Source organism: Perissodus microlepis, chromosome 9 (assembly GCF_051167445.1).
Source record: "Perissodus microlepis isolate ML-2025 ecotype Zambia chromosome 9, ASM5116744v1, whole genome shotgun sequence".
NCBI classification, from domain to species: Eukaryota; Metazoa; Chordata; class Actinopteri; order Cichliformes; family Cichlidae; genus Perissodus; species Perissodus microlepis.
Genome location: NC_140469.1, coordinates 23,933,866 through 23,961,649, shown reverse-complemented (window position 1 = coordinate 23,961,649; position 27,784 = coordinate 23,933,866). Strand labels below are relative to the sequence as shown.

Here is a 27,784-nt window from a genome sequence, read left to right as displayed (position 1 = left end):
TAGAAACTGCATTTTGGGAACTTGTCAGGTATTTTGTAATTAAAAAATTCGATTAAACATAAAAGTTATTTTCTTTGGTCCCCATACTTATTCTGGTTCCCACCCCATGACTGTGCTAACAGGTCCTTGTCCCCACAATGTAATAAAGACAAACACACACACAGACGCACAGAGGCTGAAACTCATTTTACTTCTCTGATGCTGGGTCGGGTTCCACTCTGGGAGGAGTTTTCTGTCTCGCAAGCCAATCAGGACAAGCGGAAACAGGTCAGGTAGCCGAAGAGGACCTCAGAGAGCGCACAGGCAAGGCAGAGCAGCTACGCACACCAGGAGGTAAGAAAGCACACACTCATTCATAACCACATGCGCACCTTTAACTCTGTGGGATCACAGGTCTCCTCTGGGCTTCTGGTTGTACATCAGTGTATAAACGCAGATGTACCAGCATGACTGCTTCTTTCTGTGTGTTTGTGTGCGTCGGGGTAGAAATAGGCCAGCCCCATTTTAGTCACTGAGATTAGGAAAGGGTGTTTTCGGGACTCAAGTGTCAGGGTTTGATGAAGAGCTAAAAATTACCATGCATCTCATCTCTGAATGCCATATAAACAGATCGTTTTGAGTTTCATGAGTAAAATGTTTTATTTTCTGAATGAAGCTGCAGTGAAATTATTTTACTCTTTGGAACATTTTGCTACATGAGTAGATTAAAAAAAATCCAAATGCTTAAATCAGTGACCTCACTTCTCATTATGAATGAATGAATATCCGATAATCTAGCAGACAGTTTCATGGTTCATTCTTAACTGGAGCATTTTTCTGCAATTGTTTAAAACCTCAAAAGCAATTTGAAATTAGGGATCAAGTCATCATAAATATTGCTGAATGAGATTGAATTACATTGGCAGACAAGCTGGATCGTAATTTTTTAAAATTAAGTTTGGTCCTAACGTGAGTCCCTTATTTTTTGTCAATCAGAACATTACAATATATGAGAGCTTCTGGTTCATGCTGAAATGCCCTGAAGGTACATATCTATTTCGCATTATTTCCCTGTAAATATAACTTAAGTAAATTTTTGCATCAGCAAATATCATAAAAGCAGCCATAACAGAAGCTGGCAACATTGTGTTTGATTGGTTCATGGTTAAAGCATCAGATTTTTAAATGGTGTTTGGCCCTGAGTCAGGTACGAGAAAAATCGTCTTTTTAAAGTTTACAAAGATTTCACACTTACATGTTTTACTTTCTACTAGTGTTTGCTCACGTGATCTCACTGTAGCTTAAAAATATGTAAACATCATATATGCAGACGGTGCTGCATTTCAGTGGTCTGCATTTAAAATTTTTAAAAACTTTTGGATCTTATTTGAAGAGTTTTAAAATGAGTGTGGATTATGAATTAATACATGTAAAAAGTGTTAAAGTCACTATGGTCTTGGAGTTAAATGTGTTTTGCTGCTCCTGACTAATCTTGTAAATGTAGTTTTAAAAAAAGAACCCTTTAAAATCTATGCAAATTAAGCTGTTTCCAGTGCTCAGTGCTTCTGTTTGACTGTGTTTTGGTCCGTCGCTGTGTGTGTCCATGTGAGCATAGATAGAAAGCAGGTCCCTTCTGTGTATCACTCGTCTATTTATAGTGAGAACAAATCCCAGATATGAGAGGAATCCTCCTACCACTTACAAGGCAAAGAGAGAGAGTTAGTGAGTGTGAAAGAGGGAGAGGGAGAAGGAGAGAAAAGAAAGGAAGAGAAAGAGATGGAGAGAAGACAGGCAAATAGTGCGTGAGGAGTCAAATAAACAAGAGCAGTGGGTGTAAAAAAGCAAGCATCAGAAGAAAGAGTTGTTTCATCAACTGGTAAGTTCAGTCTCCTTTACATAATGTTATGTCTATGTGCTGTGTTTTTATTGGCATGACAGTTGATGGCATTACTGTCAAAGTCATTCAGCTTTCTGTGGCTTTTTAAAGGATTATTATGTAAGTTTCTAAGGAGAACTCAGAGTATGGCAGGGAAAAATTTAAGCCAAATTCTTTATTGAGTTTGGTTATTCAGCAATTGATGTACTGCATTTATTCTTAATAAATCAACAGCCAGCAACTTGGGAAATGAAATGACCTTATCTGATTCATTATTTGAGGAGGATTTGAAGGATTTGAATGGGATGCAAGATACAGTGTCAGTGTCCCAAGGTCATCCTACCTTAGCAATCACTGGAAATTCTTAGGTTTCCAGCTATGAAAGTCTAAAGTCCATGAAACCTCAAAATGTTTTCACCTTGCAGAATCAGACTTTATGCTAAGCCAGTCATCTCCTATTAAATATTAAGCGTACAGATTTAGGAACGGCTTTGATCTTTCTGTTACACTTTTGGCAAGAAAAGAAAGGATGAATTGTTTTATGCATTATTTAAGTTGGTATTTCACACATGAGTTTGAAACTGTTATTGTGTTTCATATCTGTAATCAAAGTGAGACAAACCTATATGCACAGCTGCACCTCTTTAAAGTTTTGTTGATGTTCAAGCAACAACATGCAGGCATACAGACTTTATCACAGGTTTCATGAAATAAACTGGCATACCAATGTGTTGCATCTAGTTTAAAAAACCTGAAAGCATAAATAATATATTCACCTGTGCCTCTTTGCCTCGTTGCATGACAGACATGAGTGTGCAAAGTGAAAGGGCTTTTCAGACTCTGCAGTGTGGCGTCACTGAGGCGGCTGCTACGGGCAGCCAACATTAATATCATCACGTAGTGGAAATGTGTGTACTGTGTATTTCAGCGGGGTCCATGTTTTTACTCACAAGGGCAGAAAAGCTTTTTCCTTCCTTCGTTTTGTTGTACAAAGAACATTGGAGAAACCAGTGGACATCTGGCCCTCTTAGCTACTAGGAGATAAGATAAATAGGCCATGGAAACTTTAATGATAGTTAACCACTTGTTGCTTGGAGTGGATTTGTAGTTTATTTATAGTTAAAAGGAGGGGAGCAAGTAAAAAATAACTGAAAAGTGGTGAGAGACATTTTTGTTCCATTTGAAAAGACCCATGTAAGTGATCCTTAAAAGACACTTAGACGTGTTTCTACTTCAAGAACGAATGATTGTTAGGTGGAGGAAACAAAGACAGATTTTTGACCTTTGACAAGGAGACTAAAGTTTTATTTTTAATTGCTGTTTGGTTGGGTTAAGAAATTTTGGTTTAGCTTACTACTAATCTCAACCATATTTGGTTTGGAAAACCATCATCTGGGTTAAAATACTCCCTTATACAACATTAAACATGTGCTAGTACGCTTCACTTCCTAGATTACCAGAGTGCTCAGTTTCACCCCATCTAAACAGGCTTTAGTGACATCTCTGTTTTTTCTTATAGGAGTCAGTCAACTTTGGAGGACATGAGATATTAGTGAACCAATTATTAGTGAACAAATAATACTGGTTTGTGAATTAGTAATGACATCAAAGAACAGCACTATTGTAGTGGAAGGTTACACAGTCAGACCATCACTACTTGCAACTGTCTATGCTGCTGATAGATAGGGCCGCTTTGGAGTAAATGGATGCATAACTACTAGACAGGAGCATAACCTCGTTCAATACAAGCATATAGACTGACCTACATGGGATAAAAACCCACTGCTAGTGTTAACCACACTCAGGCTATTTTCTTCCTTTTAGACTTTTTGATTTGTCTTAATTTCAGTTTAACTGATTAGGATATAGACATACATTGTTTTTAGCATTTTCTTTTGGTTAATCCTTGTTAACAGGACATGGACATGTCCATGAAGATGTCCATGTCCTAGAGCAGAGATTCCAAAAATGTCAGCCCCTAATGGGCCAAGAAGGTACTGTAGATGGGTTGCAGTAATAAAGATTAAATTTGAAATGACTCCATGTGTACAATTTTATATTTCCATATTTTTATTCATTTATATAAAAGTGATTTTTTATTTCAATTTTTATATGAATAAAGAATTTTATATTAAAACTGGTAGGTGCTGGTTAGTTTTTTATATTACTCACTACTCTTACCTAAACTTACCACTCTATATTGCAGTCTATGTCGCAGTGTCAAGTGGGTCACACATTGGCTTTACCACTTCGCAAACAATTTGGTGGCACCAATGGGAATTTTTGGTTTTTAAGTGGGGTGCAGCTTTCTTGACTGTAAGAATGAGTTAGAGTTAATCCAGCCACTACAGACGCAGTGACAGCTATGGCCACACATGGCAGTAATTGAAAAGATAGTGGAAACACACAATAAGATAAGCTTATGACACACAACACTGTTTGAGATGAAAGGAGCAAGATTGCTTTCAATTTCCTACACTTTAATTGATGTCTATTTTTAGATTGCACTAAATAACCAATACGTGCCTTGCTCGCCCCGGTAAAAACAGCTGTTTCTGTCGTAGGTTCTGCTCGTGTTGTGATATGAATACATTTGGCTGAAAAAAGTGGTGAAGCAGCATACTGGAATTTTGAAGAGTTACCCTCTTCAGCTACAACTTTATAGCAATAAAAACTGTCCAAAAGTGGCGTTTATCATTCACACTGCTGTGTACCATGTTACATTACCAAACTACAGAATCTCCAAGAAGAAATTTGACAGTAGTAGCAGTAGAATTTTTTCTATTTAGCCTTTTTTTTTTCTATTTTACCTTTACATCAATCCAAAAGTCATCCCAAAGGTGAAATTGAGGTACTTTTATACTGGCAGTCACTCTGTCTCCCTCTCATGAATGATTCAGAGAACAGTTCCTCTGCCTGCTTAACTCCCCAAGAGTCGCTAAGCAACTGAAATGGTATCCCAGGCCGTGAAAACCACAGGAACTGAGTACCAGTGCCCCCAACATGCATACACACGCTCACAAGTACACAGAACAAAGATCCAACACACCTGAATGTCTGTGATCTATGCTTCCTGCAGGTCAGCGGACTCACCAGGGGGATTATGTCCAAACCTTCGACCAACGTTAAGGCCCTTCAGGTAAAAGTTTGTTTTTTTCCATCTGTATGCACAGTAAGGTGGATGTGTCTTCAAAAGGTTGTGTGTTACCTCCTGCATGATATTAACTTTACAAAAGTAAAGGCAGAATAGAAGACAACTGAAATGCACAGTAACTCTTCCTGCTCCTCAATAAAGACAAATTCAGGTTTCCACATTAAAGTCTTTATTCATGAAGGCAAATGCTGAGTTTAAACTGTGCATATACATTATCAAGGCATTGTTAGTGCAGGGTTTTAGCAAGGCGAACATATGCAGAGCAGTTTCTTTGTGTTGGTGGCTTTCTGTGTGTTTCCTCCATCAGCTCACTTCTCATTGTGCTCATTTTCACGTCTAACCATGGGATAGGCATCAGAACAGAGTTTCTTTTTATTAACAGTACAACCATGAGGTTCACAGTTCAGTTTCCACCAAAGAGTCCATCATCACTTTATCACAAAGAAAAAAAGCAGTGCGACTTCACATTATAAATATTCGGATGATAAAAACCTCTTTATACTTCAGTGTCAGCAGCTTTGCATGTTTTAGCTCATCAATAACAAATCTTTTAATTGCTTTAGCTTCAAACATTTTCAAAAGGTGGTTGCATTATTAGAGGTTTTCCAGACAGCTATTGTTTTCCATTTATTAATTATTGCCTAAATACCCTTTAATATTCCATCAGATGATGATTTTCTGCATTTAGGGTTTGTTTGTTTTTTAATTAAACTTTTGTCCTTAGCCTCCTCTTAGTGTGTAAGACAAGTCTAGAACTTTCAGGATGTCTATTTGCAACCTGTTGCCAATTCAATGTCAATGAGCAAAGATCTTGGGAAGAGCCAACACATGCATGGACGATAGTCATGTAAAGATGATGGTTATACAAAGTCAATGTAGTCAAAATCAGTTTGCAAATAAGGATAAAAGGTTGTAAATTAAACATATTCTGTTTTTTTTTTAATAAAGACATTTAAAATGAACCCATAGGGAAATTTTGCATTGTTACAGAAGAAGCGTGATAATGAGAAATGCCTTGGGAGACATGGTTACAGAGAAACATTTGCACCCTTCAAGCTGCAACCATAGGCTGTACTGGTGCATACAAGTAAAATACAAATATAGCACTAGAATTTAACTTAACAAAAAGTGGGACAAAGACATTTTTGTAATGGGCCGTTAATAGATAAACCACATAGCAAACCATAATATTTGTTAGATATCTATATTACAAAATGCCTCAAAAGCAAGCTTCCCTCATAAGCTGTACACAGACATACTTACCTGCTAATTATTGTTAAATAAAACACTAATAAGTACTAAGATTTCACTCACCAAACAGATTTGTTGTACCGCACACAGTGGACCACATTATTAAATTAAAATGCTTTGAAGGCACCGACAACACTAATAAAGTGGACAGGTCTATGTCATGACTTAAATTAATGGAGATCAGGTGAAGCCTTGCAGAAAGCATCTGGTTGCCTATCTATGACTGGCATGCTACCTATACCTGTAATATTAGAATTACTTGAAAAAACAAACAAACAAACAAAAAAACCCTGTACAGCTCTTATGAATGGATGAATTAGCTTGAAAGACCCAAAACACCACACGAGTTTTCTATACCAGGGTGCAAATGTTTATTAGTGCTCTAAAGTTGACCATGTTAAACATGTAACTCTATGAGGGACTGAATCACCTTTGAAGCCACCCTCAAGTGGCTTTGGCACCTTCATTTTCCATGTTGCCCTAATATTTCAACCTCACGGGTTGCCAGAGATTCAGGAGCATTAGCAACCATGTAAAAGGAAGAAGATGACGTGGAATCAGAAAGGCCAGCGTAAATGCGAGAATATTATAGGGGTAAAGTACGAAGTCAGCTGAGCATCAGTAAAAGCAGGTTTTCACAACAGGCTCTGTTTACAGCTGCTTCAGAGAACAGCAACAGTTTGACTAAGAAAGCAACTTTAAAAACACATACGCAAGAAATGGAAACCAGAGGCTGTCTGAGGGAATTCAGTTGTTATGCTTTTGAAAATAGTTGACAGTCAAGTAAATTAAGTCAAATCTGTAGTTCAAGTCTTAAACTTTCATAAACATCGGCTTGGTAATTCAGTTTAACATATTCCTATATAATACAGACATAATGGTACTAGAATGTGGAAGTAACAAGAAGTCTGGCTATTGAGCTTATTTGTATGTTTGTTTGTTTTTCTCTCAACAGGATTAGTCTGTGAGTCTGTTTTTCTCCCATTTACCTGTCAGATACTGAGGTCTTTCTTCTTATCTAGGTTTTCCTTTCATGTTCACATAAAGTTATAACAACTGCTAGTCAGCAGGCGAGCTTAAAGGATTAGTTCACCTTCAAAAAACATTAACAGAATCAATCAAAATGCGGAGGTATACTGTAGTTCAGTCTCAGCCTCTTCCCAGACTCACAGCTAGTGTTGACTTTATAGGGTAACGTCTCAGACAGCTTCTCTCACACTTCTACTTCACATACTGTATATGTGGATGTGGTTAGCAACAAGGTTAATGATGATAAATAAGTAGAGGTTTGGAGCTTTGGTGTTGTTGTTTAGATAAAAAAAAAACAGTCTGAAGTGTGTTGCATAAGCTGTTTGGCGAAAGTTCACACATACACTCTACTTTATGCAACAGCTGTGCCCCTACAAAATGTGGAATTTGCCAGTGTTTTCTTGCCTGGTTATTGCTAAGACTATTAGAATTATTAAAAATGATGAGTAGAAAATATCTTGGATCTAAACTTTATGAGGAATGAATGAAAGACTTGTACATGCACAGGGAAACATCATATGAGGTTAAAACACAGACTTAACCTCATAATCAGCTGTTTAAGTGTTATATTATATCTTGTATGTGTTTCTGTGCTGTACTGAAGAGGTATTGAACAAAAGAGAACATGCCAAATCACGTTTTCTAAACTTTAGGTAATCTACAGTTTATCACAGCTTGAACCAGATTTTTAGAACTCTGTATACTTAACTTTGCAATCAGATAAATATTTAATTCATGTTTATCTAAACCTCCATTCATTAATCGGAAAAGTTAAACGTTAGTTTCTATAATGATTTTCCAGCTGGCCAAATGTGGCAAATGCCTTAAAATTTCAGTCCCCATGTTATGTAGGAGCTCAGTCTAGTTGGCTGACTTTATGTCACTTCATGTTGTATTACTTTCTTTCATCAAATTACTGGGAGTAACTTACTTGAATCATTAATAGTTTTAATAGTTTTGTTATTTTTCTTAAAAAATTTGAGAGAAAATCAGGTTACTGAGATATGTATGCTTGGTCTGCTTTGCCCAAATGTCTAAAGCTCTTAAGTTTACTGTCACAGGAAATCAGGGGGGAAAAGCTGATACTAGCAGACATTTAAAATTATTATTGTCAAATACATAAACAAAACTACATAACTACAAAGATAAACTGAAACTGAGATGGTTTATGGGGATCAACTGGGCATTTTCGTATCCAAATAAATCAGGTAAATCTACTGGTTTGCTCTAAAAGTTTATGATCTTTTAACGGCTGGTGGAAAAATAAAAGCCTGAGCTGCAATGAACATTTTTTCCTATGCATGGGAGGCTCAGATTGAATTACAGCATGTGGTTTTGTTTTCTTGAAAATGGATTTTGAAGCACAATGACTGAATTTTCATTCTGGGGTGAAATATTCCTTTAATCTTTGGGTTGTTCCAGTGGTGTGCAAGGACATGAATGCTGACGGCACGCCAAGCATAAAGACAACAAACAATTCCAGCCAAAGCAACGTTACAGTGATACAAACTTCAGCAAACATGCTGCGAATGAGGCGATTTACCTTCCCTCACCAATCTCAAAACCTTAACGTCTGTAAAATATATAACTCTTTCATAGAACAACATCCACAGACATCGTTAACACACATCACACTCCCACTCTGTACAGCTGTACAATGTGAGCTTATATACAATACATTACAGTACAAATACAAAACACATCAAATCCAGGTGGTTGGACGTTGGGGCAGGCAGCAGTAGAACATCGAGTTAGCAGGTAGATCGTTCTTATCTGTGTGTGTGTGTATGTTTGTGTGTGTGTGTGTGTCTGTCTGTCTGTCTGTCTGTCTGTCTGTCTATGTTTAAGCATGTGTCTCCCAATTTTCATAAAAACACAAGTCGCTTTTTAGGGACATGATGATAACGAGGAAGCAGTGGCCATAATCAAAACATTGGGTTTTGAGGAAACAGCAGGAGCCTGCACGCACACACACACACCCACACACACACACACACACACACACTGCAGACAGTCGAGTATCAAGTGTTGAAAGGGTCTCATTGGCTGTTTTCGCTGTCATTCAGGCTAATTTGAACATCCCGATGGGAGCTCTGCGTCCAGGGGCGGGACATCCTGTCAAGAGGAGAGAGGACACAGTAGAAACAGAAGAGGTGAGATAACACATTTCACACCCAGTCCACTGGTCTGCATTTTCATCATCCCCACTCTACCCACACCTTAATGCCAGTGGGCAAGACAGACAGCTTGTGTCAGCTTGTGGAGCTGATGCTTTTTTTCCCCCACAATGTGGTCACATTTAAATTGTAAATTCAACATACGCATGACAACCTCATGGATCTGCATATATTTACAACTTGAATTTTCCTGACCCAAATGAGCTGAATATGGATACAAATGTATGTTAATATCGTCTTGAAAACTAAAAAATAAACTCAAACATTTCCTAGTTTGGCTCTATTCCACTTTTGTGCTTCTAATGTAAGCTTTAATTGTACAATTAAAGTTTCTTACTAACTACTGTGTAAGTGTTGCTGAGTTTTACATATTTAAAAGGCCAATCTAGGGAATGGCTTTGCAAATTAACTTGGGCTATAAATGCTGTAGTGTGTGGCATGGTAATAAAAGAAACATTTCCTTAACTTTGTTTACTTATTCTAAGCAGATTTTATTTTGTGATCACTTTATAACACAATATAGTATAATATAAGATATAACAAAAAACTACAAAATTAATTTCCTGAGAACTGCATTTAATTGACATTAAAAAGGAACTAGAAAGCTACTTTCTAGTTACACATTTTTATTCTTATTTTACTTATCTTATATTGGCCTTCTATGAGGCTGTTCAGTTTATACTCTATCGGACACAGGTAGTTTTTGCTGCTGTCTCTTTAACGCCTTCCCTAAAAGCTCAAATTGTTATGAATAGGCAGCTTAAGCAGCAGCTTCATTTGCAATCTGTCCCTTTATAAGATGATGAAGTTTCTCTTTAAATATAGGTAAAAGCAATGCTGCCATCACCTCACAAACAATTTATTTTTTAAATCAGGATCCTTCACCTCCAAGCGCTGCAGCCCAGTCACCAGAGGAGAAGAAATTGCCAGGAGCAGTGAAGCTACCTGGGCCTGCTGTTAACCTTTCAGAGATACAAAACGCCAAGAGTGAACTACGATGGGTCACCAAGGAGTAACATGTAGGTTTGATTGTAGTTCCCTTCATTTTTGCAAGATTCCAAAGAAAATAAAACATCATCAATACACTATAATAAGGAAAATTATTTTTTTAAAAATATTATATAGGATGTGCAAGTTAATCTCTAAATTTACATAAAGTTATGTTTTTAATGTAATGTAATCTTTAAAAGGAAAAATTCCAAAACCAGGAAGAAAAACACTAAAACTATATTTTAAATAAAATACAGTCCCAATAGTATTGTAGCTTTAGTTTTTGAGTAGGTACACAGAACCTAAAAACAGTAAAAAGTTGGATTTCAATCACGCTTGCAAGTATGTTTGTGCATTGAGTTATAAGGAGCTTAAATTCAAAATATTTGTACAATTTCTACTTGTCCCTTACCGGGTATAATGCGTACTTATCAGAACCCTTTCCGGACAGCACTAAAGTTTCCATCGATACTATGTAACAGCTGCTTATTTTAATATTTGATATTTAATGCAGGTCTTTTGTGTGATCCGTGATGTAGATAGGCTGGGTTTATAAAGTCCAGACTAAAAGATGCAAATCGCAACCAAACTACTGAAAGGAAGCACAAATACTGCAAATACTTTGTGGAGGATGCAAATCCAGTTTGAGTGCAAGAAAAAAGAAAATCATTTGCTAACTCGACAAACGTGTACATGTATGTACAAAAGTGTACATATAAAGACAGAGAAGCATACTGTGTTTGATGTTACTGAGAAAAGTGAAGAATACTAAGGTTAAAGTCCTCCACAGTTAACATGTGAGACATGTCTACAATTCCTGTCCAATTCAGATTTTTTCATTTAATTCAAGTTTATTTATATAACACTAAATTGCAACAACTGTCACCTCAATGCATTTTGTAGTAGAAGGAAGAGACTATACAAATTTCTGGGGAAAACCCAACAAAAAATCCTACGAGTAAGCACTTTGTGAAGCTGTGAAGGAAAAACTCCCTTTTAACAGGAAGAAACCTGCAATACAAACGGGCTCAGTCATCTGCTGTGACTGGTTGTTGACTGAGGGGAAAGAAAAAAGCAAAGGCAGACAGGAGAAAACACAAGCTAAGAGAGAGAGAGAAGACAAAACTCTAATGACACACTGCAGCGGTATGTAAACATGTGGGGAGTGAAATAAGGTGAGAGAAGAAGTGCTCAGTCCACCACACAAAGTCCCACAGCAGCAGTAGTGGCTCAGATCCAGCCCTAACAATAAGCTTTATCAAAAGTAAAGTTTTGAGTCTATTTTTAGAAGTAGGGAGGATGTCTGTCTCCCAAATCCAAACTAGGAACTGATTCCCTTAGAAGAGAGTCCTGAAAGCTGAAGGCTCTGCCTCCCATTCTACTTTTAAAACTATAAGCAAGCCTGTAAAGTGCTCTGTTAGGATAATATGGTACTAGGAGGTGTTTAAGATATGATGGGATGATTCAAGATTTTGTATGTAAGGAGAATGATTTTAAATTTGATTGTAATTTAATGAAGATATGCTAGTGTGGGAGAAATATACTTATCCTTGTCAGTACTCTCCTTATAGTGTTTTGGATTAACAAATGTCTTTTCAGGTAAATTTTAAAACAATCTACAAATTAATTTGTGAACTAGCTTTTCAGTATCACTCTGAGACAAATTGTTTCTGATTAGATTATGCAAGGTCCTAAATCTTAAATAATGCAAGAAAACAGCCTTTTAAAATATTGCCTAAGGGAAGCATGTTTAATGTAAATGATACTGGACCCAGCACAGGACCCTGTGGAACTCCAAAATTCACTTTCGTGTGTGAAGACAGTGCATTTCCTTTAACATATCCTAATCTCAGTAGTAAAATACTGTGGTCAGTGATACTGTATCAAATGCTGCACTGAGGTCTCACAGGACTGCAATTTAAGAATTTTTGAAATACGGAAGGTTGGAGATAATTAGCAAAGACAGCTGGGTCAAGTAAAGGCTTTTTACAGTAGTGGTTTCATTACAGCTACCTTGAAAGCTTAAAGTACATATTCTGTTGATACAGATACTGTGATCATGTTTAAAATTGCATCAATTATTGGTAAGATTTCTGTATACAATCCTTTTGGAATTAGATCTAATAGAAGTTGACTGTTTTGTTTGGTACATCTAGGTAAAACTAGAGTCTTGCAGTAAATCCTACATTCATTGGGGTTTTAATATTCAGTTTTATTGAGGCTATCTGAAAGTGTTACTGAGTGTGGTTTTGCAAGTTAGGGTAAACTTGACCTCATTTCTAGCTCTGTACTTTTATTCTTGGACTCTACCAGAGTAGGTTTACATCTGTCTTGGTGCAACTCCTCAGTTAATCCACTGTCCTCTTCCTTTAATGCCACCTTTCCTTGAAGTCAGCACTTGGCTGCCTTTGTTTCTGCAAACAAAAGTTACTTCTTGTAGAGTCATAAAACAAACTGCAAACCTCCTAGAAAACATAATTAAGCATTCTTGAATCAGCAGCTTCTGAGAATCTGACCCAGAAGATGAGAGAGAAAAACGCAAACATCCACAAAAATGAAGATGATAGGAGAATGTTTCCATTTGGTAAATATTATGCTCATTACCTTGTAATTGTGGTATAAAACAGTGGATTTAGTCTTTTAATCACAAGCTCTATAAAACAGTGTCTACATATGTCCCTTTTAATAGGTGAGGGAAATTTTCTGAAATGCTGACTGGCCTGAAAACACTGGATACAGAGTTACGTATAGCATAATGCTTTTCTGCTGTTGCCAAGTGCTCATGATCACTTTTACCATATTAAAATCAGCTTACAAGAGTTGCTTAGTTAAATTTAAATACGCTATTTGTCTTCCATGAAACAGTGGTCACAAGCCATTCAGCCTGAATATTAATACAACACATCATTTCAGCAACATAAAGCTAATTACACCTTCAGCTATTCACTTGTCTACATAACTTTTTATACATCTTCATCTTTTAGCATTAGCCTAGCTGAAAGTTGAGCTGCATTCTGAGATTTGTTTTTAAACAAAATACTTCTCCTTGAAGCAGTTCGGGTTTCTAGGGTTTAATCCCCGCTTTTTTAACCTCCTCCTAGTGTAGCCAGCTGTCGGTCACTGCGGCTAATTAAAGAATGGATAAGCAGTGAACAAACGTTCACAGTTGGAGCAGGTGGATGGGAGCTATGTGCCTGAGGAGATCCACTCTCACTAACATCACAAAGGGCCAAGAGCAGAAAAAAAAACAGCTGGAGGCCAACTGTTTAGAGCAGTTTGAAGCCTGAGCTTACTTGGACTCATGCTGACCCTTACTACTTGAAACTCTGACCGTGTTTAATATGAGAATCCTCACTATATAACCACTATGTAAGAAGGGTTATGTGCAGAGTTGATAATGTCTCCAAACTGTTTGAAGAGTTCATGAATGACCACGAGAGACACCTGTAAGAATATCAAACACATCTTTGTCTAGAGCAAAGATATGCAGAGTTAAAAAGTCACACTGGCATCTTGCAACAATTACAGTCTGTGATATAGTGTCTTTTAATAAATATTTAGCGCTGCTTTATTTTTATTTTTACTTTTTTACCTCAACTTTGCACACACTGATATTAGCTAAAGTATGTCTCTTTGATGCATGGTAAGAGAACAAATGGTGCTATTGTATATCTTTTACATCCTACCCTAACCGGATACTCAAATTGGTCTACTCATATCTCTGTAAATGTGTGCTATTTGTATGGTGCTGGTGAGGATACACAATAATTACTTGCAGTAGTTGCAGTTCACCACATGGAGTCAGTGTGGGCCGCTCAGCCTTTGTTTGGGTCAAGCATCGTGTGTGTTGATGCCTCTGTGTGTGTGGGGGCTGGACAGGTTGAGTCAGATGCCATATTTATACTTTATGGGTGTGTGTGTGTTTTAGAAAATGAGTGTGAGCGCTGAGTGGCAGTCTGTGCTGCAACTTTCCCAGCGGGACACAGAAACCACAATATCCAAGCACTGCGGCTGCTGTGCCCAGCCCAAGCCACGTGGGTGTGCTGTGTAGGTGTTCTAAATGAGGGAGAGAAGAGATGGAATAACAAAAGCAGAAGCTGGTTTAAGTTTTAACATGGAAAATTATTCCAAACAGCAACAACAACAGCAGCCACGTACTAGCTGTTTAGTATTCTGCACAAGGGAAAAAGAAAAATAACGTAAATTTAAACTGGTTTTACTTAGGATGTTTCATAATAGAAGTTCATAGATATTTATTAGCTTGCATCTACATAAACTATATAAACACTATCCTCATACATCTCTTATCATGATTATTGTTATTATTGTTTATCAGTTCTTTATGCAGTTTATAAAGAACACACTATGGAGACACAGATACAGCACCTCTAGCAATTTTCATTCCAGTGTTCACCTGAAAGTCAAACCCATCTGTGTTTGTTTACCATTTTTTCCCCAGAGTTGTGGATATTAATCTGCTGCTAAAACTGCCTAGGCTCTTTGGCGAACGGTTTTCCACAAGATTTTGGAAGCTGCCTGCAGGGATTTGCTCTGTGCAAAAAGCATTGGACAGGACTGTGGACACGAAGTTCCACTCAAAACTGGCAAACGCTTTTATTTATGAATCTGGCTTCATGCATGGGGAAACTGCCTTGCTGAAACAGGCCGGAAATTTCCTGTTGGCACAGACTTGGATCACTTTATTAACTAAATTATCATTGTTTACAGCAGCATTATGAATTTCCTTTACAGGAGCGAATGGGCCTCAATTTACAAAACAGAACCCCAGATGTGAAGTAGAGAAAAGCATGGCTGTCCAAGTACTTTTGGCCAAGAGCTGAGAAGCAAATCTCTGACCAACATTAGCTGAAGACAAAAAATCAAAGCAAAACTTCAATGGATTTCTTGTTTATTACTTCAAGAATATAAGGCAGGCTTTTTGAAGGGTCAGCATCGCTAATTGCGCATGAGAATGTTTCTATATTTCAGCTACCAGTAGTAAACTGGCCTTCTCCTCATCGTCTAGAACGTCACAGACAGTCTGTCAGAGGTCGGCAGCTCTGAGACGGCTGATAGCAGCCAAAGAAAATCTCTCACCATGCCTTTATCTGCCTGTTTTCTTCCAGGATTCTCCAGCCAGGCGGAGAGGAAAGCAGATAATCTTCATAGACACAGACTTGCCCACTGACTCTGAAGAATGGCAAAATACAACCCCAATCCCAACATGTTTGGAAATACTAATGCCTCAGTTTTTATAAACTCTCCTCCAATCAGTAGTTTAACAGAAATATTTATCTTTCCAATTAAATCATAATTTATACAACAATTTCAAATATTCTTGACAGTCTTGCTTCAGACAATATATCATTTACCTGGACTTTTAGAAGTGAGTGACTTGTGTTACAATTACAACATACTGTTTAGCATATTATCTGCTTTTCTGTTAAGTAGATGGTTAAAAAGGACATTTTATTGACAATGAATATAAATTCGAGGAATCCATCTCAGCAACAAATAAACTCTGTGTTGACACTTCAGCTGTTCACCACTGATTTATATTGATACTTTATATTGATACAATAATAAATGTTTCCTTTGCTAATGTTGTATGTGGGGTTTAAGGTCAGCTGTACTGCTTTTGGGGGGAAATAATCATACGTTTGTTGTTTATTGTGATGTTTCCCAAAATGTCTTGAAAAAATACTGCAATAAATCAAAAAGGTTCTAAAAATCCTGTCCAAACTCGGTTTATCACTTATGCCTCCATCTGTTATAGCAAAAGACAACAGGAGTGCAAGTGTCTTAATATTACTGATAGATGCCGACGCTACAGTATTGTTTGGTTTGTTTGTAATGTTAACCGACTGTGTAATAAGAAATGAGATTTCTAAAGACCTACAGCTGGATAAATAAAAAAAGGGGTAATTTTAGCCCATTGCTGAGTGGGTTTGGGCCAATATGTCATGTCCTAATATAGATTTTGAGAGTATAAATGTAATGTTACTGTTAAAATGGTGAGGTGCAACCATGTATCATACACAACTAAAGTTTTATGGATATAAATTTAATGTTACTGTGATGAAATAAAAAAATTATGACACTTTTATGAGGTGTTATAAATGCATAGAAAAACCGCCAGATCATTTTAGCGTGTTTGCTAGTGACACATAAAGTGTGTCAGGAAGGGGGGATTTGGGGTTTAAGTTGAAATAAGGGGCTTTATGATCATGTTAGGACTTTCTGGGTGTTTGATAATTTAGCTATGATAAAACTTACTCATAAGTAATTGCTTTTATGCTTAAACTTAATTGATTGAAAATGCTTGTTTTGTTTTCTCTTTGATTTTTTTTTAGTAGAATAAGTGAAAGGTGACAGAGTGTAGTAAAAGGTCAATGTAAAAACAAAATGCTTGCAGAGACAGATAACAGGAAGTTAAGACACAGTTTGCTTGGAAACTTTGCACTTGCAAAATAACAGTTTTTTTTGTACAGGATGTTTGTGATCAGATAAGAGAAGAAGAGAGCTTCTTAAAAGGGTGTCAAAAGTGCCGTTTACCCAAATGAATAACATTGAAGATTATATATGTATAAATGATTGTTTATGAACACATTGCAATCGTGCTCATAGGAGTTGCTACTCAGTCATGTGGAGGTCAAAAGCTTCGTTCAGCGTGACTGTCTGAACTGATATATTGTAGGAATGGCTTAGAGTACGGAGGGGTAAATGCAAAAACACGCTTACACACATAAATAATAATTAGGCTAATCCTTTTGATTAGAGAGTCCCGAACATGATAGGTTGAACCAAGTTTGAAGAATTAAGAGAACAATTGATGAACATAATAGGTTATGGAGGCGTAGCAGGGAAAGGTGTTTTGTTTCCTTTACAGGAGATTCCAGGACAACAGCGACCACAAGGGTTGGCGAGAATGAAGGAAGCGCGAGACTGAAGGGAACCAATCACAGAAACGGAGACCCCAAAAGAAGCACAGAGCACAGAGAACCACAGTTCCAGAAAATGTGTTGTTTAGGAGACTAAAAGCTCGTTAGACACAGGTTAAATGTGAGCATAAAAGTAATGAAGCGTAATGAGAGGGACTTTAGGAATAGTTTGCAGGATTTCTATGTTATGTAAATTGCCCAAGAATAGTGTTAAGGCCGGATATATGTTACCCGTAGAGGGGGTGAAAAACCAGGAGTAAATTTTAAATTTTAACTCTATAGAGGCTGTTTCCAAAGAGTGACAAAAGTAATGTAGAACCTTTTACCAGAAAAGCTGAGTTGATCTGTTTTTAGTTCACAGTAGTTATTAAGGGAGTCAGTGAATTAGGTTAACTAATAGAAATATGGTGACCTTTCTGGGGGAAAGGTCAAGAGGGGGTCTGTTGGGATTTAAATATATAATCTTAATGCTTATTTGCTGATTAGATTGTTTTATGAGAGGCCCAGACTTGACTAGGTCACAGGCTGACAGAAAAACTGCATGTTTTTGCATTAAGATTATATATTTAAATCCCAACACTAGGTAATTGCTAGGCAACACAATGACATCATAAAATTTTACATAGATAAGAGCCTTCAGGGGCCTAAGATGTACCTGTGTGCCATGTTTGGTTGCTGGACCTCTAACGACATGCACAGACAACAATTTTGTGTACTGTAGTAGGTGATCATATATCTTTCTACATTTACTTAATCATTTTGAAATTAGCCACACTAGTGTGGTGGCATTAGGTCATACAATATCAGTTTCTCAGTTGTAACTTTTGGAGAGCCTGACAGGATATATTTAGATATTCATGGCTGTAGACCCAGAGAATGAATCATGACTTTGTTGACCTGAATTTTCTTGTCATGCCAGCATGAGGCTCATATTTGTGTTTTTAAATGAAGCATCTTAGCAACCGCTGGATCGATTGCCGTAATGTATGGCAAACATATTCTTGCTCTATTCTTGTCACCAACCAGGTGACAAGAAGAAGATCAGTAGAGATCCACACTGCCAATGCAGTAACATGGGTAAGAGCACACACTAGAACACTATCAGTCATGGATTGGCCTCCCCAGAGGCCAGACCTCAATATTACTTAAGCACTGTGGGGTTATCTTGGCAGAGAACAGAACAAAAGGTAGCAAACATGCAGACGAGCTTTGAATGTCCTTCAGAAATGTCCTAAAGAACTATTCTTGAAGACTACTTAACGAAATTACAAGAAAGTTGGGTTAAAGAAGTTCAGGCTGTGTTAAAAAAAATAAATGTGGTCATGCAGAACATTGACTTTCAAACTTGTTAGCATTGCACAAATTAATTTTTTGCCTGAATTGATATTTTAATAAATCAATGCATGTATCTTATCAAAATACAAAGAAATGAGGGGTGGCTCAAGACTTTTGAAGTTTACTGCAAAAATAAATATTTTTATTGATTTGCTGGTTTTTATTGGTTAACCATTAATAACCTCGTAATCCTGATGACCTTTGTTGTCCTATTTTGAAATTTTTCTTTTGTATGTTCACTTTGTAACTGCTGATTTGCCTTGTCCATGTGCGTGTGTCACCTTAGCACTTGACATTAGTCTTGTGACTTTGTCCTTTAGAAGAAAATATCATCTTCCTGGTGGAGTTGACAGCTTGTGTATATTCGCTAACAAAGACTGCCTAAGCACGGCGACAGGACATGACAGTAGTTTTCAGGGTGACATATTTAAAATGGATTATATCCTGGCTGAGACTTCTGGTCTTTTCATGTGGGTGTCAGGAGATTGGCAGTAAACAGAGTGTGACACTGATTTTAAAAAGAAATAGTCTGCTCAACCTGAAACTCTGACAAAACCAAATTAAAACTTCCCGTTTACTGTGATGGAAAATGTAGCCTGGAGTGTTGTTTTCACATTACTTGCAGTGCCTGAAGGGAGGGGGGGGGGGGGGGGAATGAACTCTGGTATCTCCAGCTGTAATTATTTTTGAATTATGTGCATATGTAATAGGAATTTTTAGGGGGTTTAGGTAGAACTCAGGAGCACGACAATGCACAGACTCACTTTAATCATGACCTAAACCTTCAAATCCTACAGTTTGAATGGGCCACATACCACTGCATTACACCACATATCCATCCTAACATCACTGTGCCCTCTTGAAGACAGATAAATACACACACACAGCAGCTGTAGCTAAGTTTAGCTTCCATCGGGTCACGGTGGAATATTCAGAAACAGTGGTGTAGATTTAACCACCATATGGGAGAATCTGACACTATGTGGGAAAGATTAAAAACACTTTGTAGCTTCAAAAAAAAAAAAAAAGGAAAAAAAGGTGTGAGTCTGTTTTTCTTTCTCTTTGTGAGTAGCCCGTGTGCTGAATTTTGAACGGATATAACCCTTCCATAAAACAAACACACCAACGCACACAAATACACACTCACCTCAGAGCGTGAGCCAGCATCTATTCAGAGACGGCAATCATAACTCAGAGCAAAACGTACCCTGCACGAGCTTGTAAAGTGTTCAGTAACGTGCTGTTTGCATACTGATGTGCATTTGTTTGTGTATTAGACAAAGAGTGGCACCGCAGAGTAGCTCAGCATTAATGAGATGACAGAAAACACATTAGTTAACTATTATCCTGATGCTTCATTATCTCTCTATTCTTTACGCCCACCATCGCCTCCTATCTCTGCATAAAAATAATATCATGACATCCATCTGTGTGATGTTGACAGACTGCAGGTCATAAAAAGGTTAAATGCCTCCCAAAAGGGCACGGATAACTCTAATACCAAAAGCCATGAAGTACTTGTGACACTTGACAAATCTTTGACAGCCTGGCAAAACTTCCGCAGGTTTGATATCTACCTCGCGCCGCATCTGCCGAGTTGTGTCTGTGCTACTATTCCTGTCACCATGAGAGTGCAGATTGGTGGCATGCCCTGGAATCTTGGTCCCAGACTGTAGCAGCTGTATTTACCAATGAGTTCATCCACTGGGATAGACACTAAAGCCCTGCCAGGCTCCCTCTCGGTCTCTTTGGGTGTGGGGTCAGGGTGTTTATCCATGCATCTCGATGCTCGCTGGTTGGTTGGTGTGTATGATTCATGGGTGATACTCCCTCTTGGAAACGGAGAAAAGGGCAGCAGACAAACTCAAAACCAATAGAGCCGGGGTATCAGGGCAAGAGACATGAGGGCTTTGGGATGGTTCATGTTAAAGTGCCAAAAAGTGGGCGGGCTGTGGTGTCTGTGTTTGCAGGGGGCCATTATTAACCTCCACATCATGGTGTCACATGCTCGCTGCTGAAGGCAGAGAAGGACAAACACACAGATGGAGAAAGCTTGCCGAAGGAGACACACTCTTTCCTGCGCCTCTCATTTCCTGCTTCTTGCTCTCCGACTAATATCCAATTCTTTTTATACTTTTTTGGTGCCGGCTTGTCAGCAGCCTCTTTTTTTGACTTCACTCTTCAGCTTTTCCTGTGCTTGCTGTGTTTAATGTTTCTTCACCGCTCCTTCCTGGCTCCTTCCTGACAAATCATTTCCTTTAACTTGCTTTCACTTTTTTCAAAAGTATCCTTACCTTCCTTCCATCATTTCCACTCTCTTGTCTGCCGTCTTTTGGATGGATAGCTACTCTGTCCTCTACAGTTCTTCCCACAGAACCGGACTTCTCTCTGGCTTCCAGCGCCTTCGCTCACAGAGGAAGATGTGTGATGTTGTCTTAGAGGCTGGCGGCATATCTTTTCCCTGTCATCGCGCCCTTCTAGCCAGCTCCAGTGACTATTTTTGGGCCCTTTTTGGAGAGACTACTGCAGAGAGATTAGCAGGCTCCATTAGCCTCCCAGCGCTAACACCAGAGGGCTTAGATGCCATTCTGGACTTCCTGTATTCAGGTTGGCTGAGTATCTCACCCTCCACACTTCCTGTTGTCCTGGAAACAGGCAGGTACTTGCAGGTGGAAACAGCTGTGGCGATATGCGAGCGTTACATGACTGATAGTTTAAATGCCAAGAACTGCTGTGACTATGCTAACCTGGCTGAGCGCCACGCCCTCTCAAATGCACTTGAGGCTGCCAATCAAACCATTGCCATGGAGATGGGAAGCTTGATACAAGAAAGCAGGGACGATCTCCTGACGTTGAATATCGAATCACTGTTGGCGGTTCTGGATGCTGATGAGATACCTAGTGTTAAGGAGGTGGAGCTCATAAAGCTGGCTCTGGATTGGCTGGATGATAACGGGCCCCTCCCACTCCTGAAATCAAATCTTTTGTTGAGTCGTTTGCGCTTTGGATTGGTCCCCCCGTCTGACCTCACAAATATCAGCCATGCTCACAGAGCCATGGCCACACCTTTAATAAGGAGCCAGCTGACACGAGCATTTGAGTACCACAGACTCGGTTCAACTCAGCCCATCAGGCAGAGCTGGCAGACAACGCTTAGAGCATCACCCAATTGCGTGCTTCTTGTGGGTGGCGGGTCCAGCACTGATTGGCCAGAAAAGCAGGTGATGGCGTTCGATCCAAAAAGGAGGAGGTTTTCATCTTTGACTTGTGCTCTCCCGCTGAGACTGAGAAATCCCTGCGTGTGCTCAGTGGGAGGTTTCCTCTTTGTGATTGGAGGAGATGAAGTGAAAGAGGGAGATGAAGATGAGAAAAGGCCTGTTACTGTAGCAACATCCAATCAGGTGTGGCGGTACGATCCTCGCTTTAGTTGCTGGGAGCAGGTGGAGTCCATGCTGGACAGGAGGGCACAGTTCACTTGCTGCGTGGTGGAGGATGTTATATATGCTTTGGGCGGACGACACACACGACCAGACACCAACACACATGCCTCTGTAGCTTCTGTGGAGTTTTATGATATGGCCACAGGAGCATGGAGGAGAGGGCCACCAATGCCTCAGACACTTTACGGCCACGCCTCTGCTGTGCTTGACAACAGCATCTATGTGTCAGGTGGTGTTCCGGGTAACTATAGTTACACTCAGGATGAAAGCAGGGAGAGCAGCAGAGAGGTCTTCTTCTGGGATCTTAAAGGCAGAGTCTGGGAAAAGAGGGCATCCATGTCCATCGCCAGGTTCAGTCATCGCTTGGCAACTGCTCATGGCTACATCTATGCACTGCTGGGGATGTACGAACCCTTCTGTGATATCGAACGATACCATCCACGGTCAGATCACTGGATGCGACTCAAGCCGCTTCTCACTGGCTCCTTCAACTACGGCATGGTATCCATGTCATCTGGGAATCTGCTGGTTTTCGGAGGGAGAAGGTGGAGTAACGGGCAGGAGGTGGTTGTGAAGAGTGTGCTGGAGTATGATACAAAGAAAGATTGCTGGAGAGAGATCTGCCAGCTTCCCAGACCTCTCACTGGGACTGAGTGTACGCTGCTGCCTCTGCCAGACTAAAGAGCACAAAAAGTGAGAAACGTATTTTACAAGTGCTGAGAGCCAGTTCCTAAAGTGAGAATTTCACTTTGAGTGGGCGTAATATGGTATCAAAATGCTGAGCAGATGCTTTAAAATCAACCACAATGTAGTACATTTTACCCCCATTTCCCCCAGGCTGTTCAAACTCTAGGTTTTGGGTACTAAAACACAGAAATAAGGATATTGCTCATAGTTGAGCAATAGTCTTTGGGGCCTGTGCTGGAAACTAGGTTGGGGGACATGAAATGTTTACTACCACGCAGCCCTTAACAACTTCCTCAGTTGTAATACTTTTATTTTTTAATAGTATTTCTGGTCTTTCTGGTCTAGGGAAAAATATCAAACAACTAGTTTTCTCCTACTAACAGCTAGCCGTAGGCGTGTTGTCTACACTTATTTGCATTTGACACATGAAGGTGTACAGCAACAAAGCAGTTTGGTTAGCTTAGCATAAGGCACACAGCCAAACACAGTATAAAATTTTTAACACTTTTATGTCTACATTGATTAAAGATGTAGCCTAAGGTTTCATTTAATTCATTTTAAGCTGGCTGTTTTTTCTGTTTCCAGTATTTATGTTAGGCTAGGCTAACCTTCTTCAAGATAATCCAAATGTTTCTGATATAGAGTTATATAAAAATCCCAAACAAAGCTCATATCTTTTTCCTTAATAGAAACCCAAAAGGTTTTAAATATTTTGTGTAATAGGTGGATAAAGGCTTTTCTCTGGTTTCATTCTTTAAGAAACCTAGCAACTACTTTTTTTGTAAGAATCATTTGTAATTTCTGAACGGCTACACTCAAAGACTTTTTTAGAAACACCTTTCTAATACTGGGTTTGGATTCCTTTTGCCTTCATAACGTTGTTCTTCATGGCATAGATTCAACAAGGTGTTGGAAACATTCCTCAGAGATTTTGGTCTATATTGACATGATAGCATCATACAGTTGCTGCATATCTGTTGGGTTCAGGTCCATGATGCTATAATTAACTGATTAGATATTGCAATAACATAACATTTGAACACGTGAAAAAGTGGCAAGTGAGTGTATAATCTTCATAAACCCCTATTTTTTATGACAAACAAAAGGCTACTGCTGGTTAGCCATAGCAATGCTAGCTGATGTCCCTATCCCAGCTTTTATGATAAATGATTGTTTACTCCTGCTTAGTTCAACACTTGTAGATTTTGCAGAAAGATATATGAGAAGACCAATAAATATCTGTGTGCGTGTGCACCTGCGCCCACACGTGCATGCATTTATGTGTTTGTGTTAAATATGAAGCTAGTGCCAGTAAAATTAAGCATATATTAGTTTAACAGAAACTTTAACATAACCTTTAAAAACAAATCTGATAATTAGAGGTTTTTTTTTTATTAACCAAAGTGACTGTTTTTAATTTTATTTACAAATTTATTTTAATTTAATTTATTTATTTATTAGGTTCGGTTCTAATCCTGCTGTCAAGTCTTTATTTAACATTAAACATTGCACCATAGATTAGAAAACTGATCAGTTACATGTGTAAGCTATTTATGACCAGGAGTATCAAGGGACACAGTTGGCGAGGAGCACACTGAGTAACCTCTAATGTTTAAGTGTATGAAGTGTAAAGTTTCAGAGCTCTAATATGTGTCTGTCAGTTTAGAAACAAACAGCAACACCGAGGGCAAACTGAGCAGTAACACCAATATATTACTGGCCACTTGTGGTGATCAAATCATATAATTAACAATTTCTGTAGCGTTAGACTCACTAATCTTATTTACAGCAGCAGCAATGTTGTGTTTTACTGTATATAATCTATGTTCTTTATAGATCCTCATCATATTGTCTCTGATTGGAATAGCCGGTCAATTTTGTGCAGTCAAATGATTAATCAAATGGCCCTTTTATGTGAGCTAACACTAAGAAACCTTGGCTCTGTTGAACTTGGCTATATTAAACTTCTCAAACCAGAGCTCTTTTTGCCTTCTACAGTGGCTCTCTGAGTGAATGAATATGAATATGAAAATGGTGTTTAAAAGTTAAAAGCAGTTAATCTTAGTTAAGTTTTAATCTTCTGTTAACTAAAAAGTACATCACACCCAACATCTATCACCTGGCTTATCATTTTACTTTAACCCAACCTCAATAGCAATGCCTAGCATGGATATATATATATATACATACACGTAGTCCTGAGTTTCCCCACCACTTATTGGATTCCAAAGCCAAAAGCCAGAGTGGAAAACAGAGAATTTAAAATACAGAATTAAAAATTAAAATGTAACAATTTGTGGATAGATTTCTTTGCTTTATTCCCCAGTGCTGCTGGCTTACCAATAGCCTTGATCTGTAAACTTTAAGTTAATATTATTTTTACAATTTGTAAAATGATTTAGCTGTAAAATTTGATTAATTTGAATGAACATAGGTTGTATAATGAAACTCACATGTTCTCCAGGTGGCATGGTTTTACAGCATAAATAGAAAAACTCTCTCAAAAAGGATATTTAAGTTCAATTCAATCAATTTTATTTATACAGTGCCAAATCACAACAACAGTCACCTCAAGGTGCTTTATATTGTAAGGGAGACCCTACAATAATACATACAGAGAAACCCAACAATCATGTGACCGGTTGGGGTGGGGTTTTACTTCCAACCTACTACAAAGTATAGCTAAGTTCATAATTCTTTTTAATGACCAACAGGGATCAACTTTTGTAGTTGTGAAAAGGTTTTCTGTCCTAAAGATTTTATAAGAAGCCAGGCATTGACCTGCATTGATCCATTTTGTAAATTCAGGTCATTCTAACAGTCAAAAAGGAGAATAAATCAGGGTATGCTCATTGGCTAATGACTTGTGAAATTGTTAGCGAACGAGCCAACATGGCTCGGGGCTTCAAAATGGGATTTCACTAAGCAGTGGAAAACGGGAAAGTGGCTACATCTATGTTTTATGCTGTTTATGTTCTTTGCTATAACCCAACCTCCTTGCTCTAGAGATAATCATAAAATTATCCTAACTAACTCAGTATGAAGAAAAGATTAGCATTTTTAACTAAACATCTCACATATAAACTATACAGGCTGAGCACTGTGGCATTTTCCTTGCAGCTCTTTTGAGCATATGCCAGATTGATTCAGATTACTTTTAGTTCACTGAAAGTTAATTACAGTATGTAAGTATGTAAAAGGGAAGGGTCACCAAATATTCCAAAGAGTGTCACTCCAATGTAATTGTGTGTTAAGAAAAACAAGGGCTAAGCTGTGTGATAAATGGGATTTTTGGGAACAAGCAGAGGAGGTAAACAGATTCAGTGTGAAGAAGGTAACACTCAAACAGATGAGTTTTCAGGATGAGGCCAAGCTGCGGGATGAAATAGAGAAGTAACAAACAAAAACAAAAAAACAGCCGATAAGGTGACGAAGGTGAGGGTGAGAGTGCTGAAATAACAACAACAGCAAAACTAAGGAGAATATCTTGCAGAATTTGCAGATAGAAATTGTAAAGTGTGCAGCATTGCAGCTTACCTATGAATAATTGAAGTTTTCTATTTGATAGATATAGAAAGAGCAGCAAAACAAGGATGTTGTGTGAGACTCTTTTTTTGTTTTCTTGTTCCACTTCATCTGCACTGACAGTCAAATGGACAAAGAAGGATGAAGCTGCAGAGTAGAAAAGCATTAGAGAGAAACATCCGCGTGTCTGGGTAATAGCTTGGTAACTGCTGGAGATCAGTCCTGATGCACTTTTGTGCTTGTATCTGTTTCCATTTAAGTCTGAATGCACACTGTGCTATCTACAAAAATATTACTTATTTAGAACACCATCTGAGTTAAATGAATGTCTGAAAAAAAGAATAAAAGTGGAAATATGAAATGTTAATTTCAAGCTACCATGCTCTAATGTGTGATTATGACAATATTACATCAGGAAAGTTCTCACTGGCTTAGGTCACAGCTTTTTTTTCCTTTAATGCTTTTTTCTCACCTTTTTTGGATAATTAGCTAGATAATTATTTACGGATTTAATACTAATAATGCATAAAGTTATGTCAAAACTACCTTTAGCAGCAATGCTTTGAATCATGTTGTGTACAAACTTAGATCTACAATGCTTTTTGAGAATGAGCCAAACTTCATTGAGTTCACTGACATTTGCTGCCATTCATTTCCCACCACAGCATCAGGTGGATGTCTGGACTTTGACTGGGCCATTGCAACACCTTGATTCTTTTCTTCTTCAGTAGATTTGTTGCTGTGTTTGAAAATACTGTCTTGCTGCATTACCCAATTTCAGCCTTTAGCTGTTGGACAGATGACCTCACGTTTGACTCTAGAATACTTTGGTGCAAAGAGGAGCTCATGACCGACTCAGTGACTGTCCAGGTCCTGTGGCTGTAAAACAAGTCCAAATCATTAGTCCCGTGTGGTTTGTTCAGGTGCAACTTTACATTTCAAAAGGAAAAAAAAAAAAAAAGGGTAAATTTAGTTGGACAGCCACTCCTGGTGGCTCCAGACCAGCAAGCTGCCAGAACATCAGCTTTTATTGAACTTTTTACAGTTGCTGACGATTAATTAATTAGATCTGATCAGCAGCACCTGGTTGTTATTTATCTTCTTAATCAAGTTAATGCAGCCTAATAGTGCACCACATACTGTGTAGCTAAGCTAAATATAAGCAATTTTTGCCACATTTATTTGGTAGGTACTTTAGATAAACCGATTAGATAAATTAGATACATAGATTAGATAAATCTATGTAGATAGCTACAGAGATTTAAATTCCTAAATAGCATAAAGAAACCAAGTACCAATTTGTACTTTACTGAAGTATTTTTTATTTTCCCAACATGTCAGAGCTTCTATTTGCAGTAGCTACCATTTAATTTATAGAAAGATTTTTTTGTTGAGATTTA

At 38.2% G+C, this 27,784-nt stretch overlaps 3 protein-coding genes across 5 annotated transcripts in view; 2 read left to right on the top strand and 1 right to left on the bottom strand.

Moving 5' to 3' along the window:
* Positions 1-224: 224 nt before the first annotated feature.
* smpx (small muscle protein X-linked) lies at positions 225-16,562 on the top strand. Of its 2 annotated transcripts, none has more exons than XM_084939757.1 (5): positions 225-333; positions 4,935-4,994; positions 9,356-9,442; positions 10,342-10,485; positions 15,583-16,562. In XM_084939757.1, exons 2-4 carry the CDS (start codon positions 4,959-4,961, stop codon positions 10,480-10,482), a joined length of 264 nt encoding a protein of 87 aa, XP_084795883.1. In that variant the 5' UTR covers positions 225-333; positions 4,935-4,958; the 3' UTR covers positions 10,483-10,485; positions 15,583-16,562. The 2 variants fall into 2 exon arrangements, with proteins under 2 accessions (XP_084795883.1, XP_084795884.1); XM_084939758.1 differs by lacking the exon at positions 225-333 and adding an exon at positions 1,575-1,855.
* The window catches only part of cnksr2a (connector enhancer of kinase suppressor of Ras 2a), a 118,006-nt gene continuing 95,383 nt past the window's right edge, over positions 5,162-27,784 (bottom strand). For both annotated transcript variants that reach the window (XM_084939753.1, XM_084939754.1), the window contains one exon: positions 5,162-9,404. In XM_084939753.1, coding sequence (XP_084795879.1) covers positions 9,357-9,404 — 48 coding nt within the window. In that variant the 3' untranslated portion in view covers positions 5,162-9,356. The remainder of the gene's footprint in view (positions 9,405-27,784) is intronic.
* klhl34 (kelch-like family member 34) lies at positions 20,694-24,258 on the top strand. Its single transcript, XM_084939756.1, has one exon. The coding sequence runs from the start codon at positions 21,069-21,071 to the stop codon at positions 22,851-22,853; it is 1,785 nt and encodes a 594-aa protein (XP_084795882.1). The 5' UTR covers positions 20,694-21,068; the 3' UTR covers positions 22,854-24,258.